We start from the raw sequence: 20,543 nt of genomic DNA on the forward strand, positions 1-20,543 counted from the left end.
AAAGCTTTTGGTTATAGGCTTGAAGTTGAAATAATTATTTTGGTGGTTAACTTCACTCACTTATCTGTAATTGTCATTTTATAGTACTTTATAGTTTTCAAAAAAGTTTTATGTATATTGACCTTGTTGATTTATATAGGAACCCTGTGATGTAGGTAGGACAGGTGGTAATGTCTTCATTTTATGGATGTGGACCCCCAAGATTCTGAGGTTGGCTTGCCCAAAGTCACCTGCTAGTGAGGTGGGAACAGCTTGTCCCATAAACTACACCATGAATACCTGAAAATGCCAACACTGGCAACACAGACAGCCTAACTCCTTAAATAAAATTATGCTAATTGAAGTAGACACAGTACATTGAAAATAATGTCTATAAATTTATTTGTCCATACTAGTAGAGGTAGTAAAAACAGTCCTATGTGGTTATAAAGAAAAAATTCACATTAAAGGCAATAAAAAAAAGATCTATTTTAAGAAGCAATGAAAAAGATGTCTTTACTGTCTTTCATTCCTTTTATATCTACTTGTAATTGGACATGTAAATTTGATTGGTGAGAAGTCAAAATCTTACTGGTTCTACAGGGAGAAATGAAGCATTCTTGGTTTTAAAAATTAGGCTGTCAGAAACAATCATGTTCAAAGGAACTTCTTCAACTACCCAGTCTACCACAGGATTGGCTACAGTATGACAGAAGTGAATATAGTCCATAAAAATTACTAAAATTGGGGGGAATTGTTTTCAAGTTGCATGACAACCAGCATTTAAAAAATTAGATGCTGGTAAAGCGAGCTTAATAGCATGTGCCCCCCAGATCTCAGGAACACTAGTGTTCATTTCCCATCCCTGCCACTGTCCTTCCAGATGTTGGCCTCTGGCCTCCTTCCCTTACTTTTGGTCATCCTCTCAGCTCAAAGGAAATGTGGCTTTCTCTTCGCACGTAGGAATTTTACTTTTCCTTCTCATTCCCCAGCACCCATTCATAATTTGGTTTCTCTGTGTCAAGTGGCTTAGTATTCCCTAGCAGTTGAGGAACACTGAGAAGTATGGGGAAGTGAGGCCCTGGGGCAGATGCTGCTGGGCACATCGCCCTGGCTGTCCTGAATATTGAAGGCACATGAAGCAGAAGCGAAGGTCAGCACTTGGATGATCCTGATACCTCTCGTTTATCATCAATAGGATGAGATGAAGAGAGTGGACACTTATTTTAATATGGTATAAATTATAAGGTCCTTGTCTAGCAGGAAACAACTGTACAAGTATGTTACAGGAGTCTGAATGTTGATATTTATAAAAATCTACTGAATATTGTTTTATGAGAAGCCTGAAAATGGGAAAAGCACCAAACCTGAAATCAGAACACATGAGTTCTAGGCACAAATGGCCACTCCTTCAGTTTTTTCCCTAAAACAAGAGACTTGGACAAATAGTATCAAAGGTTTCTTTTAGCTCTAACTTTCTATTTTATCTGGTTGGTAGTTGTGCTGTGTCATGTGATCACACTGAAAACAATGAGAAATTGAGAGTGGTGGAATTCTGTTATCGGGACACCTGAGATGCACTTTAAATTGTGGAAATGTAAGCTCCTTGAGGGCAGGGACCGCACCTTGTTTACTGTTACTATCCCTTGCACCTAGTGTGGTGCACCTGGCACTTAGTAGGCACTCAGTATTTAGTGATTAAAACAAAGCTGTGTTCAACATCCCTGAGATATTTTTACTATACGATTTTTGCCTTAGTATTAACTTTTTTGATTTTTAAAATTTTTATACAAGTAATACATGCACTTTAAATCACTTAGAATAGGGGCCAGCCCCGTGGCTTAGCGGTTAAGTGCACGTGCTCCACTGCTGGCGGCCCGGGGTTCGGATCCCAGGCGTGCACCGACGCACCGCTTGTCTGGCCATGCTGAGGCCGTGTCCCACATACAGCAACTAGAAGGATGTGCAGCTATGACATACAACTATCTACTGGGGCTTTGGTGGAAAAATAAATAAAATAAAAATTATAAATCACTTAGAATTAACTGAAATTAACGGGGCCTTCCAGGATGCCCCATGTTTATCCTTTTGGCACATTACAAATCCCTTGGAAGTGTGAGAACTGTTTGAGAGACAAACTACATCAAAACACAGCTGCTGAAGTTTTTGAATGTTTGAACATTTGATTCCTATGCCACATGCTATAATATTCTAACCCCATAATTACAAATTATAAAGAGCATGGGCTTTCAATTCTGGGTTCGAATCCTGATTATGCCACCTACAACCTGTGTCACCCTTAGGTAAATTATTTAAGTCTCAGTTTCCTTATCTGTAAAATAAGAACCAATTTTAGGGAGCTCTCAGGAATACTAGGAGGATTAAACAGAATGTATACAAGGTGCCTGGCACATAGGATGGATTCTTCCTCCCACCTCCCTTCCACATATATTGGGCACCGAAGAATACTGCTTTCACATCAACTGTAGAGTGAGGCAAAAAGACAGCATATGGTTGAAGAAGATAATGCCAAATTGCTTTCTAAAGTGGTTTAGAAGAGTTCCCTTTGCTTGCCAACATTTGGTACTGTCAGCCTTATCAGTCTGAAGTGTTCAAAATGGAGTTTCATTCTGGTGTTAATTTGCATTTTCCTAATTAATGAGGTTGAATATAGGAGTGATTCAAAATATGTAACAAACAGACAGAGCTGATGCAGGAGGGCCCCTACTCGTCCAGGTATTAATCCTTTACTTTCTGGTGTGGGGAGATACGGAGTCTAGGGACTCATGCCAGGGTGGCACTTACTTACCAACCAGTACATAGTACTTTAAAATTTAGGAACCGTTATAGCCATATCAGCGAAATGTTAATGTTTAAGGGCCATTTATATTTCTTCTGTGCAATGCCTGTTTCTGTCTTTGCCACTTTTACTACAGGATTATCTTTGTTGATTCATAGGTATTCATTATACAGCCTGAGTACTACTAATCCTTTATCACTATATGGTAAATGTCATATCCCATTATATCTTTTCATAAGTAGTTGTTCTTAATTTTAGTGCAGTAGAATTGATCACGTTCCCTCTATAGATTAGCACTTTTTGTGTCATACTTTTGATATCTGACAGGGCAAGCCCCTCACCTTGTTCTCCTTTTTTAAGAGCATCATGGTTATTCTTGGCTTATCTTCTGTATAAATTTTAGAATCAGCTTGTTAGGACAATATGAACAACTCTTTTGGGATTTTGCTCAGAATATGCATTTAACCAATGGCCCAAATGGGAAGAATCTTATGATACTGAATCTGCCTATCCAGGAAGACAGTAATATTTCTCCATTTGTGCAGATCTTTTTTAATGTCTTTTGATAAAGTTTTATAATTCCATAAAGGTATTGCATATCATGTGTTTGATTTATTTCTAACTTCTACATTTTTGTCTTGCTATTTTAAAGTGTATCTTTTTAAAAAAAAATTACATTTTAAACTCTATCACTAGTGTCACATGCTTTTTAGACACTGAAGATACAGTAGTATTAGGAAATGTTTTAATTTAAAAAAATAGGAGCGGGACCAGCCCCATGGCGTAGAGGTTAAGTGCGCACGCTCCGCTGCTGGCGGCCCGGGTTCAGATCCCAGGCACGCACTGATGCACCGCTTGTCAGGCCGTGCTGTGGCGGCGTCCCATATAAAGTGGAGGAAGACGGGCACAGATGTGAGCCCAGGGCCGGTCTTCCTCAGCAAAAAGAGGAGGACTGGCATGGATGTTAGCTCAGGGCTGATCTTCCTCACACACACACAAAAATTAAAAAAAAAATAAATAAATAAAAAAAAAGGAATTAAAAAAATAGGAGCATGATTATATTAAACTGTGTAATATTATAACCTATGCCAAAGTTTAACTTTAATAATAAAATCTGCTGTGATTTCACACTAGCAGATAGATCAGAAAGTTCATGCTTTGGGGTAAGTTGAGACACTGAGTCAGCACAGGGAGCAGTTTACTCCACCATTGCTAAATCTTTCAGGCTGTGGCTCTTTTGTCTCTTGGCCTTATAGCCTGGACGCAGGAACTCTATCTTTCTCTTCTTTGCTTCACTTTTATTTTTGTGTTTCTTCAGCTTTTTCTTGGCGGCAATATCAGGATTAGTTACAAACTTGAAAAAAGAATAGAAATTTAAAGTAAATGTTAAACCAGTAAAAATCAAAGGCATAAATGGACTATTTTGTTCACCTTTAAATATCATGAATGCAATAGATGTCCATCAAAGAAAGTCTGGAGCCCCAGTTATAAAGTCCCCACCTCTCAAACACAGCCAGTTCCTCTTTCCTCCCTGGGTAAGTGTGACACACACATGTACACACCCCTGGGTAAAAACAGTTGTTACACCTAAAGAATACACCAGCAAACTTACCTCCAAAGCCTTCCTCTTTTTCCGGAGTGCCCTTTTCTCATTAGCCTGTTTCTGTACAGTGGCAAAAGCTAATGAGAAGCTTTCCAGCCCAACGAGCTTTTTGAGTAATTCTATGATTTCCTGGGATAGGTTCTTCAGCAAAGGATCTAATCACACACAGAGAGTGATAATCAGAGACGGTCACAGAAAAGGACATGTTTGAACAGCTACCATTATCAACAACATGCAAAATTTAAACTCCTGCAGCATTATTACTTTTATTACTTCAACATTAAACACTGATCTAAAACCAGCCTCTGCGTTTCTGAGATGGGAGAACAAGCAGAAGGTGTTGGACACAGTGCTCCCAGCCCCCACCTCATCCAGGATGCAACAACAGATCAGAGACCATGAAGCCCACTTCCCAGCGGAATGCTGGCTCAGGAGACATTAAAGTAATTTGAGAACTTGACCGAAACGTTTTAGGCTATCTTTATTAACCCGCTCAGCTCTGTGCAGATGGGGGAAAGGTAAGTGTGTTTCTCTGGGCCCTCTCTAATTCATGGGTCACAGAGGCTTAGAGGCCATAACGTTTTTTTTTTGGATCAAAGACTCCTTTGAGGAGCTGAAGAAAAGCTATGCTCTCCTACCCTTCCCTGCCTTCTCTCTTCCAAATGCAAATAACCCACAGATTTTTGCAATCAATTTCAGGAAAGCTAGGATACCTGCTGTAGATTGCAAGGTTCATGAAGATAGGGACTAGGCCCTTTCTACTGTTGAACCCTCAGTGCCTGGCACATATTAGGTGCTCAGTAAATGCTGGCTGAGGAGAACCAAAGCAGACCCAACCTTCACCACTGCTTTTCCTCTAAGAGCAAGGAAACTTTCTTTCAAGGTTGGAGGACTACAACAGCTCCTGCTTTGACATTCACTTCATTTATTTTAAGATTTTATTTATTTTATTTTTTCCCCCCAAAGCCCCAGTAGATAGTTGTATGTCATAGCTGCACATCCTTCTAGTTGTTGTATGTGGGACTCGGCCTCAGGATGGACGGAGAAGTGGTGCCTCGATGCGCACCCGGGATCCGAACCCGGGCCACCAGCATTGCAGCGCGCGCACTTAACCACTAAGCCACAGGGCCGGTCCTTTTTTTTTTTTTTTTTAAATAACAGGATTTTTTTTTTTTTTTTTTTTTTTAATTTTCCCCCAAAGCCCCGGTAGATAGTTGTATGTCATAGATGCACATCCTTCTAGCTGCTGTATGTGGGACGCAGCCTCAGCATGGCCGGAGAAGCGGTGCGTCAGTGCACGCCCGGGATCCGAACCTGGGTCGTCAGCAGCGGAGCGTGCGCACTTAACCGCTAAGCCACGGGGCCGGCCCACTTCATTTATTTTAAAACTCTTGCATTCGCTTTACCTCTCTCTTCCCAAGCCCTAATTCCCTCTTTTCCGATTATCAAAAGAGATAATTTAGGATCTTTGAGGGAAATGTACCAAATGCACCAGGCAAGAAAAAAGAAAAAATGGTATTTAAATTAAAAACTATTTCAGGCCGGCCCCGTGGCTTGGTGGTTAAGTGAGCGCGCTCCACTGCTGGCGACCCGGGTTCGGATCCCGGGCTCGCACCGACGCGCTGCTTCTCCGGCCATGCTGAGGCCGCGTCCCACATACAGCAACTAGAAGGATGTGCAACTATGACACACAACTATCGACTGGGGCTTTGGGGGGAAAAAATAAATAAATAAAATCTTTAAAAACTATTTCATATAAAAATGGTAATACATATACTTTGACCTTATAATTCTTGAGAATGTAATGACATTTTATTGTTCATAACACTATGAGGTTTAGAACCACCCCAAATTATAGTTGTCTTTGAATATGTAATCTATGCTTAGGAGTAAAACATTATCTTTTAAGAGAGAAACATTTAGACATGAGAAAGCATACAGAAGGAGGCAGTCAAATATAACACAAATATGCCTTATTTGCTTGCTATTAATTGTCTTGATACCGAGCAAATTTTTTTCCTTAAACTCTGGCAGGGAGGGAGGACGGAAAGGAAGAAGGAAGCATTCAGGAGAGAGGTGGGGAATCCTAACGTGCAAATATTCAGAAGAGAGGCTGCAGAGTTACCCTGGTCTGAATAGGTGCTGCTCAGTTCTCGGAAGAGAGGAGCTATAATCACTGGGAGGTACGGCTTCACCTTGTCTTTTCCAAGATCCACGGCTACAGCTCCGAGAAACTTAAAGATGCATGTTCTCTGAAAGTACAGATCACCTTTCATTTGAAGTGTTTCTCTTATATTTGCAGTAATACAAACAGTTAACTTAGAAAACAAGGTCTATTGTGGGGCAGATATTATTGCTGCAGTTTTGGGTTCAAAAGTTCCCAGGGTCTTGGGAGGATCACTAATACCACTAAAATACCTTTCAAAAAAATTACTACTTTCAGTCATTCTGGACATTCATCGCACCTTTAAGGGGTTTCTAGGTGAATAGGAAGCTTCCAGTTTTGCGATCCGGGACAACTTCTGGATCAACCACAGCAGCGTGGCTGGCTTGCTGTTTTCTTCCTTTGCCTCTTCGTTTTCTTCTTTGTCAGATTCCGCCTTCTTATCCGCATGGACCTCGCGTTCCACTTCCTCTCTGGCCACACCATCTCCTAAAGCTTCTTGTTCTTCAATGTCCTCTTTTATCTCACTTTGCTTATCCTCAGAATCAGGTTCCAGTAAATATAAGACTTTGGCTACAAATAACAAATTCTTAACAACCTTAAAAAAAAAATGCGGAAGGAGAGGAATTGGACTTTGATTTTGAAATAAATATGGCCTTGTTAAGCAGAAGCTACAATAGGTATTCTGCAATTAGAAAATAAAAACAACTGGGTATTGCACTATTAAATTGATTGCTCCAATCCTTATTGTGTGTCCAAACCCATTTCCATGTAACTTTCATTCATTTGGCCTAGTTCTACCCTGTAGGGTCACACAGAATAAGTAAACAATTTCATTCATTTACATTTTTAAGAGAGCTTTCATCCCCATCCATTAAATTCCTTCACAGACACAACAATTTCCATTTATTGAGCACTGACTTTATAGATGGCATGCTAATTTAAAATACCCTTTGGGCCGGCCCTGTGGCTTGGTGGTTAAGTGCGCGCGCTGCGATGCTGGCGGCCCGGGTTCGGATCCCGGGTGCGCATCGAGGCACCACTTCTCTGTCCAGCCTGAGGCCGAGTCCCACATACAGCAACTAGAAGGGTGTGCAGCTGTGACATACAACTATCTACTGGGGCTTTGGGGGCAAAAAATAAATAAAATCTTTAAAAAAAAAAAAAAAATACCCTTAGGTACTATTATCAGAAGAGAAAACCAAGGCTCAGAGTCACTAAATGACTCACCCAAAGACAAAGTAAGTGGTCAGTCAGGAGTCAAAGGTCTTTAGAATTCAAGCGCAAGTTCTTAAACACTGAGCTGCTCCACCCTCAAATCCCATCTGATTCAGTTAAATTGCCCAGGGACCAATTTTAGTCTTATAATAATGGACCCATTTATTGAGTCCCTAACTCTGACATTTATGAAATCCCTAATGTAGGTATTTCATACCTATTAGGTGAAGGAGGAAACCAAGTCGGTTTTGAGTTCCTTTACCATCCTGGCTGCTCTGCTAGAGGTGCTGTGTGCCAAAAGTTCCCCCAAATACAGTATTCAGAACGCCACACACTGTCCAAGTCTAGCCTGGCCATCAAGAGTTCATGCCAAGATTATAATTTCCGTCTTCTGAAAGCTTGGCCTCCATGAAGACAGTCCCAGTTTTGGAGGCCTTTTCCCCTGTGGCAGCCACTTCACATTGTTAACTCACCCTAAGATTACGGTGAACTAAATTCCATAATTTCTTTCATCCTGGGTCAATACTAGTAAATCTCTTCCTCCCTGACCTGAGTTTGTATGGTCTATCAAGCCTCTATTAAAACTGATATTTGTGTGAGACCACACCTGATGCTCACCCTGGCAGGATTCTTTGGCCTCACTTTCTATCCATTGACTAGCTATCCATTCCTTTCCTGACCCTGCCATATAATGAAGCATATGAAAGTATTAGTATTTATGGCATGCCACTTGAGATCACTCTTTGGATATGGCATTCACCTAGTTTCTAATGCCCTACACTTAATCTACATCACTTCATCTTTCCCATAATGACAAGAGTCGTGGTCAGGTGCCTTGCTCATATCCAGACACCACATCTGTGTCAGCTCATCATCTACCAGCCCTACTGCTCCATCAAAAGAGGAAAAAATAAAAGGGAGCAGTAGACCAACTATTCAAAAGTAATTTACATTTACTGTACATTTATAAACACTTCTTTATATTTACATTGTCCTTATAGTTACACTTTATAATATGAAAATACATAAAACTTTTTGGTGATTTATCTGCCTTCTGTTAAGGACAGACAATTCTCAGACTACACTGTAGCATGGACATTATTACTTTCTCTTCAACTTCCAGGGGTAAGGGAAGGAAATTCAGTATTATAGTTTAATATAAGAACAATCACAATCAATCAATCAGCACCCTTCAAAGCTTCAGTCATAATGTGGAGTAGATGTTAAAACTGAACATGAAAAGATTAACAGCCAGCCTCCCACTGCATCGTCTTTATTGGGAATTTGAAATGAAGCCAACAGTAATCCCAACATGGACACCAGAGTTGATTAGATATATATGTATAACTTAACATGTATTTGAGGGTATGTCCATATTTCATTTAATTCGCCAAGCATTAAAATAGGAAAAACAAAAAACACAAATATCAAATGTGAGCCTATTTCTAGACTATAGGTAGAATACGTCCCTTCTATTAAACTGAGAGGATTACAACACTTACCTGCTCTCCTAGAGACTGATCCAAGAATTTGGAATGCAACTGATGGCAAGAGGCTAGGGAGATACTTTTCATCTGTGAAAAGAAAATGGACATTGGCGACACAATGCAGGATATTTCTCATTGTTTTTAAAAACTCTTAGTAACCATAATAATACAACTGAGGTATTAGATTTTGCTCTGAATGACCACTTGTGTAGGTCTGGAGAGGGAATGTTCATGACCACAAACTGTGTAATTGTTCCCTTCTACCTGCCCCAAGCATTTCAGCCCAAAGAAATGGGATACTTCTAAGCTCTGGGGAGATACAGATAATAATCCCTTAGATTATTAGTAGAGAACTTTGCAACATCCCGATATAGTTTTTTCTTCTTCTTTTCTTCCCTTCCATCCTCCACTCTTTCAATGTCTATGAAGTTCTCACTATGTGCCAGGTGGTGGTCTACGTCCTAGGAAATCAGAGATGGATATAACATGGTCCCTGCCAAACATTTTCATGAATATGATAATATTTAGTCATCAACAAGGTTATGAAGGAGGCAGGACAGACTGAATTAATCTTACTTTCAAAAATATAAAAAAAATCTTATTTTCCAATGTCGATAAAGAACTTAAACATATAATGGAAGATGAATCTTATATTAAATAAGCAAAAGTCTGACTACACTGATGGTTTAAAAATTATCTGAAAAACCTTGGCCTTGAGGGTGACCCCTCTCCGGTTCATAACACTCCTTTAGATTCACATGTGCAACAAGTTGTCAGCTGAGAGCTTCTCCTAAGGGCCAACCAAGACAGTTACATGAACCAGAATGAACATCTCACACAGATCACAAGGGAAGGAAAAGGTTTTAGAGAAACCTTACCTTTTGGTCAAGGTCACTTGTTAGGAACTTGACTGCTACAGGTTGTAAGAGTTTCTTTTTAGTCTTTTTGGCATTCCATTTTCTAGTAAGTTCCTCTGGTTGGCAAGAAGCAAAGAGCAATCCAAATATCTGGGCTGCAGTGAGCCACACCCAATTGTGTGGATGTCTCAGGTGAGAGTGCACATGACCTAAGGGAACCAAAATGCATTCTCAGATATCTCACAGCTTTTCTGACTCTTTGGTGGTATATAAGATTAATTTAGACATTTATTGAGTATCTATTATATGCCTGGATTTGGGAACCAAAGATGAACAAAACAGTCCCTCAAGAAGCTCTTGAGCCAGGGAGAAGTGAGGTGTTGAGACACTGGAAACAACTAGAAAACCACCTCCTAACATGGTAAATGACACGAGAGTTATTAGTAAGTCTAAAAACAGACCAGTTCCGTAAGAATTAGTTTCAGATTCAAGGGAGATAAGGTAGCATTAACAATTTCCAAATTAAATAATGGAAGTATGTATATTATGTACACGTTTGTTTCTAATAACTATTGAAATTGGTCGCTCCAAGTAGCTGGAAAGTTATCATTTATTGAGGCTTTCTAAGTGTGCCAGGCACATGGCTGTGTTCCATATATTATCTCATTTAGACGTCACAATAGTTGTGTGAGATTAGAATTGTCATTTCCATTTTACAGATGAGGAAACAGATGTTCCAGAGGGGCTAAGTGAGGCGCCAAGCTGTAACAGGCAGAACCAGGCCTGGGCCCCAGCTCAATCTGGCCCCAAAGCTCATACTTTTATGCTACAAGGCCACTCTCCATTTACCACACTTGGAAAGTACAGTGGAAAAGCCTGTTGGGTGTTGGGGAACAGGATTAAAATTCTGGATGAGCCATGTCATATCTGAGTTTTAGTCTATGCTGTTCTATTTCATGAACATGGTTTTACTTTTGTTCTATATAAACCTTTGTAATAATCTGGCCATCTCTCAGTGGAACCATACCAGAGTAGGCCATATAGTAAATCAGTAATTGTATTATTTCTCAGAGGATCACCAGTTCTCTTAAAACAGGTGGGTACTTAAAACATTCATTCTAATGTCTATTGCCTATTGACTAATCGAAATTCAGTATGTTAAATTAAAAATTATAGGATTTTATTTTTTATTTAAAGAGTGATATACATTAACTTAAATGTCCCATAGGAGTGAAATGACTTAGTAAATTATGGCACATTTGTATGATGGACTATTTATAAGTATATCTACTAAGTGTTATAGTAATATGCTCATTTAGGTACAAACAAGATATAAAAGTTTATATGGAACTATGCAACCTCTCTAAAAAACTTATGGCCGTTTAACAGAAAGACTGGCTGGAAATATATACCAAATTATCATCAAGTAGCAAGGAAGACGTTTGGAAATTTTTTTCCTTTCTTTTACTCCCCCATAATTAATAATCTTTCTTTTATAAATGAAATGTATTACTTATGAAGTTATAAATATATATTATTTTTCTCAGAAAGAAAAAGTTTCACTGTAATCAGTCTGAAAGGGCCTTTTAAATCTTTTTCTCATGGACTTTTTTTCCCGACCTTATATACTTTCTGAGGTATTCATATTCTAATTTCCCAAATCTGTTTTCAGTAATCTATCACAACTAATGTTTATTTTTAAATTTAAATAAAAAGGAAATACTTACTCCATATTTTACTCAAAGTCTCAGAGGGCTTGGTGAACTGAACAATGTTACATTCCTTGATGAGTTTACTTATCAGGGTAAGAAAACTAAACAGAAGGCGATCTGCAGCTTTTTCTTCAGTCTCTTCCATGACCTAAAAACAGGATGGATGTAATTCAATTAAGACAACAGTTTCACAGTATTTGATGGACATTTTTACTCCAGCATGTAAATCTAGACCAGGATTTCTCACCTCAACACTACTGACATTTTGGGTCAGATACTTCTTTGCTGTGGGAGGCTGCCCTGTGCACTACAGGATGATCAGAAGCAGCCCTGACCTCTGCCCACCAGGTGCCAGTAGCACCCCCCCACCCTCCAGGTGTGACAACCAAAAATGTCTCCAGATATTGCTAAGTGTGTCCCCTGAGGGGGCAAAATCGCCCTGCTTGAGAACCTTTGATCCTCATATACTATAGCAGATAATTTACTTTAACACTCATTTTAAAAAGAAGATCCAATTGCATTGAATTCTTGCTTTTCTTAAAATAAAAAAACATTTTTTAAACACAAATAATATTTAATCTATTACCTAAATCACCTCAAGTAAAACTATAAAAATTACCAAAGTTTTATTCTCTAGAAAATAACTTACATCTTTAAAGTTTTCAGGATCAATTTCCTTTTCAATCACAGGAAGAACAGTTCCAAGTCTTCTCTCAAAAGTGACTCCTTCACATTCCACAAACAAGCCACAGATCAGGGCTGCTAGCTGTCTATTTAAGCTCTACCAAAAATAAACCACCACAAGAGAATGTCAACACAAGTTGGGAGGCCGTTTCCAAAACCGTACAATGAAGGTGGGCATGACTCTGTTCTCAACATTTATGATGCCAGAAATCAACAAAATGTGGATCTTTGGTGGCTAACATGAAAAATACAGAGAAATCTTCATACCCAAGAATAACGTTTTTTAAAAAAGAGGCATTCATCATTTTCCATTGAATACTTTAATACATTTTTCCCATTTTAAATTAAAAAAAAAAAAAGAATGGAAAGAAGTTTCACAGCACCCCCTGCCCCCCTTTCTGACTTTAATACTTAAAGCCATATGACATGTGTTGTTTACGTTTCACAAAGACAGGCCAGTGATGACGGTGGCGGAATCACAAGTGGATGCAATCATCAACAAAAATTACATTCCATTAACTGAATAAGCAAAATTGGAAACAAAGGTATTCATCAATGGGGACTGGTTAAGTAAATTACAATACATTCATGTAGTGGAGCAACTGGCCGACACTAATCATGTAGTCGGGGGGCAGGCCCGGTGGCGTAGCGGTTAAGTGCACGCGCTCCACTGTGACGGCCTGGGGTTCACAAGTTTGGACCCTGGGCACGCACCGACGCACCGCTTGTCAAGCCATGCTGTGGCGGCGTCCCATATAAAGTAGAGGAAGATGGGCACGGATGTTAGGGCCAATATTTCTCAGCAAAAAGAGGAGGATTGGCAACGGATGTTAGCTCAGGGCTGATGTTCCTCACACACAAACACACAAAAATTATGGTGTGGAAATACAGGTGATTTTTATGTTACTCTCTATAATTTCTTATATTTCCTGAAATTTTATTATAAGAATATATTATTAACATAATCAAATAAAAATAATACAGCTATTTGGGAAAAATTAATTCAACAATGTATAATATGTATTGTTATTTAAAGTCTGAACACCAAAAGCTAAGACTTTTCATTGAAATATGATGAAAAGCAACCCTAACCTTTTTTGCTCCAAACCAGGTGGTAACCATATCAAAGAGCCAATCTTTTTTCTCCAGGTTGATTTTACTGAGTAAGGATTTGATTGTCATGGACGCCATCTTTTTACATGTGGCAGAGTCATCATTCACCATCATTAGACAAAGAGGAATAAAGAACATTCCGCAGTTCTCATGGAGCAGTCCCTAAAAGAAAACAGGCACTAATGAGCACACTCAGACTGGAATTCTCATCATTCTCAGATGCTCAGATAACAAGGGAGGACGTGGGCGGAGGACATGGGCTCCCAGGGCTCAAGGGCAACACAGTGAACAATCTGTCTTGGTGATTGATTCACGGTACCTGAGGGAATGTGTCAAAGAGATAGGCGATCATTTCCAAGGCAGACTCTCTCCCAGTCTCATGTTCGTAACTAGGGCAAGAAAATTATTAGATGGACTTGTTAGTATCTTTTAAATTTACCAATAAATATTTTTCAAAATTTATTGCTTCAAGGTATCAGTCTATTTCCTAAAAGGTGAAAAAAACTCCATTTTTCTCATTTTAATGATTGTATATATCCATCATGCTACTGTGTGGTTTTAAATGTAATTTTGTTAGATTTTTACCATTTTCCTAAGTGGACTCAATTGAAAAGCAACTTACAGTTCGAACTGCCATATGAAGCCACGCATGATGTTTGATAATCAGGTCAATGATTCAGATGATATTCTCAGAGAAATGTGCCATTATGTTTATGCTTTGTCATTTTCAAGATAGTCGCCACATTAAAAGGAGAAAAGAAACTATCCCTCTGGCCCTGTGTAATTTATGACTTAAACTTACTTCAGTTGAGCGAGCATGAATTCCAAGTTTGGTCTCAATTTTTCACCCAGGGGATAGTCAAGAATATATTTCAGAAAAACCTAGGAACAAAAGTCACACAGAAGATTATTTCGATCCCGTCTCTCCAGGATTCTTGTTTCCTAAGCTGCTTTCTGGGACACAGTGGTAGGTTACAAAGACCTTATAGAAGGGTGACCAGTCAGGCAAAGTCTGCCTCCTGAGTCAACAACTGTGACCCTTCCTTTCTACTCCCACTTCACTTACCCAGATACTGCACTAGGTGCCTGATTAAGAGTCAAGTCCTGACCCACCACTGGCATGGCTGTTTAGGGCTACAAATCTAAGCTCACACGTTGGAAGCTCCTCTCTTTGCTAGCGGTGTGGCGGACTGAGTATGGGCTGTGGTTCAACCCCATATTTCCTCTTGAATAACAATAATGGTGATAATAATAATAACTATTGCATTTACTAAATACTTTCTATGTGCCAAGCATCGTGTTAAGTGTTTCTTGGTTAATATTCATCACTCCCTTAGGAGGTAGGTGATATTACCCCAGTTTACAGATGAAGAGAATGAAGCTGGCACAGAGAGGTAAGTAACTTGCTCAGGTGACAAGGCCAGGATTCCATGTCTAGTCTATCTGCATCCAAAACTCTGCTTTCAAACAACTATACTATTCAGCCTCCTTTATTAATAAACTGTGAGAACTAAGGTACATCATTAAACTTTCCAAGGTCTGTTTTTTCCCCTAGCCATAAAATGGGAGTACTATTTCTCCTGCAAGGTAGTTAAAAATAGAAGTCATTAAGTGCTAGGCATACAGCTAGTGCTTAATAAATAGCAGCTGGCCCTCCTTTCTAATATGAAGGAAACTTTTCCTCAAGACATACTTCCTCCCTTTCTACCCCGGCTTCTTCAGCAGCTCAAACCCTCCTCCCAGTTCGTATCTCCAGTTCAGGCCTTTCCACCTCCTGTGCGTGGTACGTGCTCAGATGATCAGGGACGGACAAATGAATAAGCCAAATCTGCTCATGTTACTCCCCGTCTCACGATTTCAACCGCTTTTTGCTCTTCTCAGAACAAAGCCCTAAATCTTTACCAAGACCACAAGGTCTTGCCTGACCTGGCTCCCTTCCCCACCTCACTCACCTTCATTTAGCTCCTGTAACAAGCTAAGCTCCCACCCAGCTCAAGGCTTGCCTTCAGGCACCGGCTGCTCCCTCTCCTGGAAGGTGAAGCCTCACTCTTCTTTCACGTTTTGGCTTACACGCCAGTCTTCGGGAAGGCCTTCCCTGACTCACACTATGCTCTCACCATACGCTCTTCCGTGTTTTATCAAGTCTAAGCAGCACAGTTTTTCACATTTTAACGTATCTGAAATTGGGATGTGTCTTATAATTGATGGTGTCTTACCCCTGTGTCATAGTTTTTTCTATGACGTATATAAATAATGGTGTGTCTTGCAAGTGATGAAATATGACAGCACTTTTTCCCTCCTGGCACTTAGGATGCCTGTAATTAAGTAACTATTCGTGGCAGTTTTGCTTTGTGCCTGTCTCCTGTAGGATAGGGACTATGAAAATTTTATTGACGGCTCCTCCAGCAGCACCTGGTAAACACTGATATGCGTAAGTAGTCGATGACTGGACAACGGGATGGAAGCCTTTGCTGCAGGCCATCACACTACAGTAGGAAAAGGTCCTTCTTCATACATCTGAAATATGCCACATATGGAGGTCTACACTCAAAATGCTCCTTGTTGTTTTTTTTTTTTTTTTGTGAGGAGATCAGCCCTGTGCTAACATCTGCCAATCCTCCTCTTTTATTTTTGCTGAGGAAGACTGCCCCTGGGCTAACATCCATGCCCATCTTCCTCCACTTTATATGGGACGCCGCCACAGCATGGCCTGACAAGCAGTGCGTCGGTGCATGCCCGGGATCCGAACCGGCCAACCCCAGGCCACGACAGCGGAGCACGCGCACTTAACCACTTGCGCCACCGGGACAGTCCCACAAAATGCTCCTTGTTAACTGAAAAATGCCCTTAAGACCAAGCAGACACCCTTCTCACACTTGGTGTGTAAACAGGTTCCTGAGTCTCAGAATAAAGCAAGAATATGACACAAAGTTGTCTTTAGAATTCAGTCCACGTTGATACATCTTTCTATCTTAAAACCAAACAGAGAAGGCAGGGCCCAACCCTTGCTATGGGAATAAGCTCTCTCTACAAACCTGTCTGCACTGGACTCTGACTGGTTCGCTTTGTGCAGAAATTGCCAACTTGGATACTTTCCTCATGACGTCATCGATTTCTGGGACCAACAACTTTCTTGATAAAATGGCCTAAAATACAAAAGGGAAAGACGTACTCATTTCATGTTTTATTGCAGATGGGTGTAGGCTGACCTGATGTCAAAGCAGTCACAGGTAGTTTTTAAACACAGTGAAAGTATCTTCAAAAGAAAAAGAATATACACTTAAAAATGGTCATTTTTATGTTATGTATATTTTACTACAGTTAAAAAAAAGGAAAAAACAATGTACAATATGATGTGCAGGAAGAGTACTTGTATTTGTACTGAATTCCCTGGAAGTGTTAACATAGAGCTCACGTTCAAACTTTTTCATAAGTAGATATGTTAACTTATAACCAATCCACAAAACCATCATCATCTTTATAAATTACTTAATTTGGGAGTCTACAGCTAGTCAAAACTCTATGTTCCATGTTATTCTAAATACCTGACGTGAGGCTCATAAACTGTACAATCCAACATTCTGGTGACCCCGTACCTTCAGAAGACCAAATGCAGTGGCTTGTCTTGAAGTATCGTAAATGTCCTCCTCAGCATATGCTAGTAGAACTTGAAGCTGCTTTTCAGTTATCTGGTAAGACTTCACTTTCTTCACAAGTATGGTCACACACTGCAAGTTACAATAGTGAGGTTAACAGCCAGGATGTCCCACAAATCAGGATCCAGTCAAATAATAAGGACTTAATATAACATTAGTGCTTTCTGACACAGGATACCAACCCTCTGGCCTTAGCAAATTAATCTGGACAAATTTTTGACCAAGACCACAAAGGACAATGGGAAAAACTAACTTTGATGTTAATGCTGGTCCTGGCTTTTTCTAAGTGCAAGTGAAAACACCTCACCTTGAAACAATTTACCACCAGGTGGAAGTTCTGGCCCCGGGCAGCCCCGAGTTTTGCATAGTCCTTCAGCAAAAGGAAAAGGTGTTTTGTCAGCTGTTCCGCTTTTGTTTCTATGGAAGGCAGAGGGAACCTCAAGACCCAGATCAGGCACTGTAAAGCACTTGTGATCACCTGAAAAACAAAAACAAACAAACAAATCCAATCAACTTATGAAGTGACCAAACCCAATAACCCAGCACCCGAGGCTGCACAGACTCTATGAACAATCAAGTCGAAAGAATGAAATGCTCTGCCCAGCCCACTCTGGAAGAACTGTGCCAAAGTGTAAGAGGAATGGGAAGTTTCCTATTCCTTGTTGCAGAAGAACCTACCGCTTCTCCAAGGCAAGTAAAAATGTATCACAAGCAAATAAGAAAAGGTGCTCACTTACCATATTCTTAACCTATTTAGGTAAATGATTGGATGGGTTGGCCAATTTTAGCAATTTTTTTGGCGGGGGGGATACATTATAAATGACTTTTCTATTTTCCAGAATTGTCCTTCAATTTAATCCATTCTTATAAGCTTGTAGTACATATACAAGGCATTCTACTGAGTATTAGAAATACAAAGATAAAAAGGATGCCATCCCTCATTTAAGGAGCAGACAGCAGGCTCAGAAATTAAGCATGGGAACAATGAACTATAATTTAATATATTTAAGTGCTTTGCAAAAGGTATGAAAAGAGTGTGCTGGGACCAAGTGATTACACAAGAATCCCTGAACCTCCAGGCCAAACCTTAGAGATCGCCCAGACCAGCTAGTTCACCCAGTTCAGCTCTACCTAACAGACCCCTACTGTTCTGGTTGCTGTAATGGCCTTACCGGGCTGCATTAGATGAAGACATAGAGGAAAGAGCTCAACAGTCAGAAAGACCAGGGCTTAAAGCCCAGCTCTGCAGCTCTCACCTGTTCAACCATAGAGATGTTACTTAACCTCTTGGCACCTTCACTGTGAAACAGGCAATCTGAGGCAGCAGGAGAGGTGTAGGCTTTGGAGTCTGACAGACTAAGGCTCACTAGATCTGTGATCTGGGGCAAGTCACTTAGCCTAATTGCCTAGTTTTCTCATCTATGAAACAGAAACATTAGTGATATATGCCTCATGGGTTGTTATGAGGATTCATAGCAGTGAGTAGTAGCAGTGATGATGATGATGATAATTACTGACACGGGGACACCACCATTCACCCTCATGAAGTTGTTTCGAGGGTCAAATGAAATAATGTACCTGGAAGAGCTTTTAAAACTGTTAAGGGCTACCCATCATACGGGATTATTAAATTGGGGAGCAATTTAATGCAGGGAATAGAGGTGGTTCATAACGTCATAAATCCCTTTAAAAACTCAACCATTTTGTGAAGCGTGAGCCTAGAAGTAGATTCTAGGTATTTTGCACAACACACCTCTTGTGAAGGAACAGACTCTCACCTTCACGTCCATGGAACCCAGGCAGTCTATGAGGAGAGACACAAAAGGATCCAACATTTCCAGAACATGTTCACTTGAGGACTTGATCTTGGAAGTCTTCAGACTCAGATGCAGAAGCTAAATGATTTAAAAAGATATGTCACATCAGTTGCCCACAGGACCAAATGAGTTAGGTAAAGGTGAGATGATTTTAAGAAATAAACATGGAATGTTAAGATGCTTCTATGTGAAGTGACAAAAATTTTGAAGAAATGGGAAACTGCCTGGGAGAGTCTCAGTAAGTAAAGAAGGTGGGAGTGACTGTGCAGCTGAGATTCTAAGTTCATTTACCAAATGGTTACTCAGCAGTTGATTCCAGGCACTGGCTTGGTAGGCAGGACAGAGCAATGACCAAGATGGACATGGTCCCTGCCCTGATGGATCTCAGCCAGGAAGACAGACTCCAGGATATAACTAACTGTAAATGCAGGGTGCTTTGAGAGCTCTGTGGGGACCTGAGCAGAGAAAGGAGTAGGTGCTGAGGTCCTGAGGCAGGAAGAGTGTTGTGACTTTATAGAACTGAAGGGAAGCCAGTGTGGCTGGAACGTGTGTTGGAGTGGTACAATATGGGGCCAGGCTCTTATAACCCAAATGAAGGACTGGGCTCTCTCCTAGGAAAAATGGGAGGCAATGAAGGTTTTTTTTTTGTTTTGTTTTGTTTTTTTTGTTTTTTTTTTTTTGCTGAGGAAGATTAGTCCTGAGCTAACATCTTTTGCCAATCTTCCTCTCTTTTTTATTTTGCTGAGGAAGATTAGCCTTGAGCTAACATCTGTGCCAATCTTCCTCTACTTTATACGTGGGTCACTGCCACAGTGTGGCTGTTGAGTAGCGTAGGTCCGCACCCAGGATCCGAACCCATGAACCTGGGCTGCCAAAGTGGAACGTGCCGAACTTAACCACTATGCCATGGGCCAGCCCCTGAAGGCTTTTAAAATGAAATCAAATGATCAGATTTGTGTTTTTAAAAGTTCACCATCTTTTAAAAATATTCAAAGTAATTCAATAGTATTCATGGGCAAAGTGACAGTGAAGCCATAATAAATATTAGGTCAGAATCATTAATTCTGAGATAGTTATATCATCAAAGTAAGTACTAGAAGAGATAAACAGTGAATGGACCAATGCACTTAAAAAAATTCCATAATTTATTTATAGTAAGGCACTTACAGAAATGAGCAATACTGGAAATTCGGCAGAAGATTAAAAGACACAGACTCAATATGGGCAGCAAGTCTCACTTTAAGGTTAATTCTTACCCGAAGCCCAGACTCAATAAATATGTGCATGTTGGTTTTCCTGCTCACAACAGCTTTCTGCCCGCCTCGAACTGGAGTTGGGGGAAGTAGAAGACAGCTCTGCGGTGGCAGACGTGGATCCGGTGCAGGGGCTGCTGGATTTCTGTCAATCACAACAGAACGAAAAACAAGAGGAAGAACACTGCATTCCCAGGAGT

General features: G+C 40.2%; 1 protein-coding gene across 1 annotated transcript in view; it reads right to left on the reverse strand.

The window, feature by feature from the left end:
* Window positions 1-364: 364 nt before the first annotated feature.
* UTP20 (UTP20 small subunit processome component) overlaps window positions 365-20,543 on the reverse strand; it is a 100,559-nt gene continuing 80,380 nt past the window's right edge. The window contains exons 47-62 of the mRNA XM_014780317.2: window positions 20,347-20,488; window positions 19,052-19,168; window positions 17,581-17,751; window positions 17,214-17,345; window positions 16,653-16,763; window positions 14,420-14,499; window positions 13,937-14,006; window positions 13,597-13,779; window positions 12,470-12,601; window positions 11,836-11,968; window positions 10,130-10,317; window positions 9,267-9,338; window positions 6,848-7,144; window positions 6,508-6,634; window positions 4,392-4,537; window positions 365-4,133 (exon numbers count right to left, since the gene is read on the reverse strand). Coding sequence (XP_014635803.1) covers window positions 3,978-4,133; window positions 4,392-4,537; window positions 6,508-6,634; window positions 6,848-7,144; window positions 9,267-9,338; window positions 10,130-10,317; window positions 11,836-11,968; window positions 12,470-12,601; window positions 13,597-13,779; window positions 13,937-14,006; window positions 14,420-14,499; window positions 16,653-16,763; window positions 17,214-17,345; window positions 17,581-17,751; window positions 19,052-19,168; window positions 20,347-20,488 — 2,257 coding nt within the window. The 3' untranslated portion in view covers window positions 365-3,977. The remainder of the gene's footprint in view (window positions 4,134-4,391; window positions 4,538-6,507; window positions 6,635-6,847; window positions 7,145-9,266; window positions 9,339-10,129; window positions 10,318-11,835; window positions 11,969-12,469; window positions 12,602-13,596; window positions 13,780-13,936; window positions 14,007-14,419; window positions 14,500-16,652; window positions 16,764-17,213; window positions 17,346-17,580; window positions 17,752-19,051; window positions 19,169-20,346; window positions 20,489-20,543) is intronic.

Source organism: Ceratotherium simum, chromosome 25 (assembly GCF_057802395.1).
Source record: "Ceratotherium simum simum isolate JZ-2026a chromosome 25, ASM5780239v1, whole genome shotgun sequence".
Taxonomy (NCBI): domain Eukaryota; kingdom Metazoa; phylum Chordata; class Mammalia; order Perissodactyla; family Rhinocerotidae; genus Ceratotherium; species Ceratotherium simum.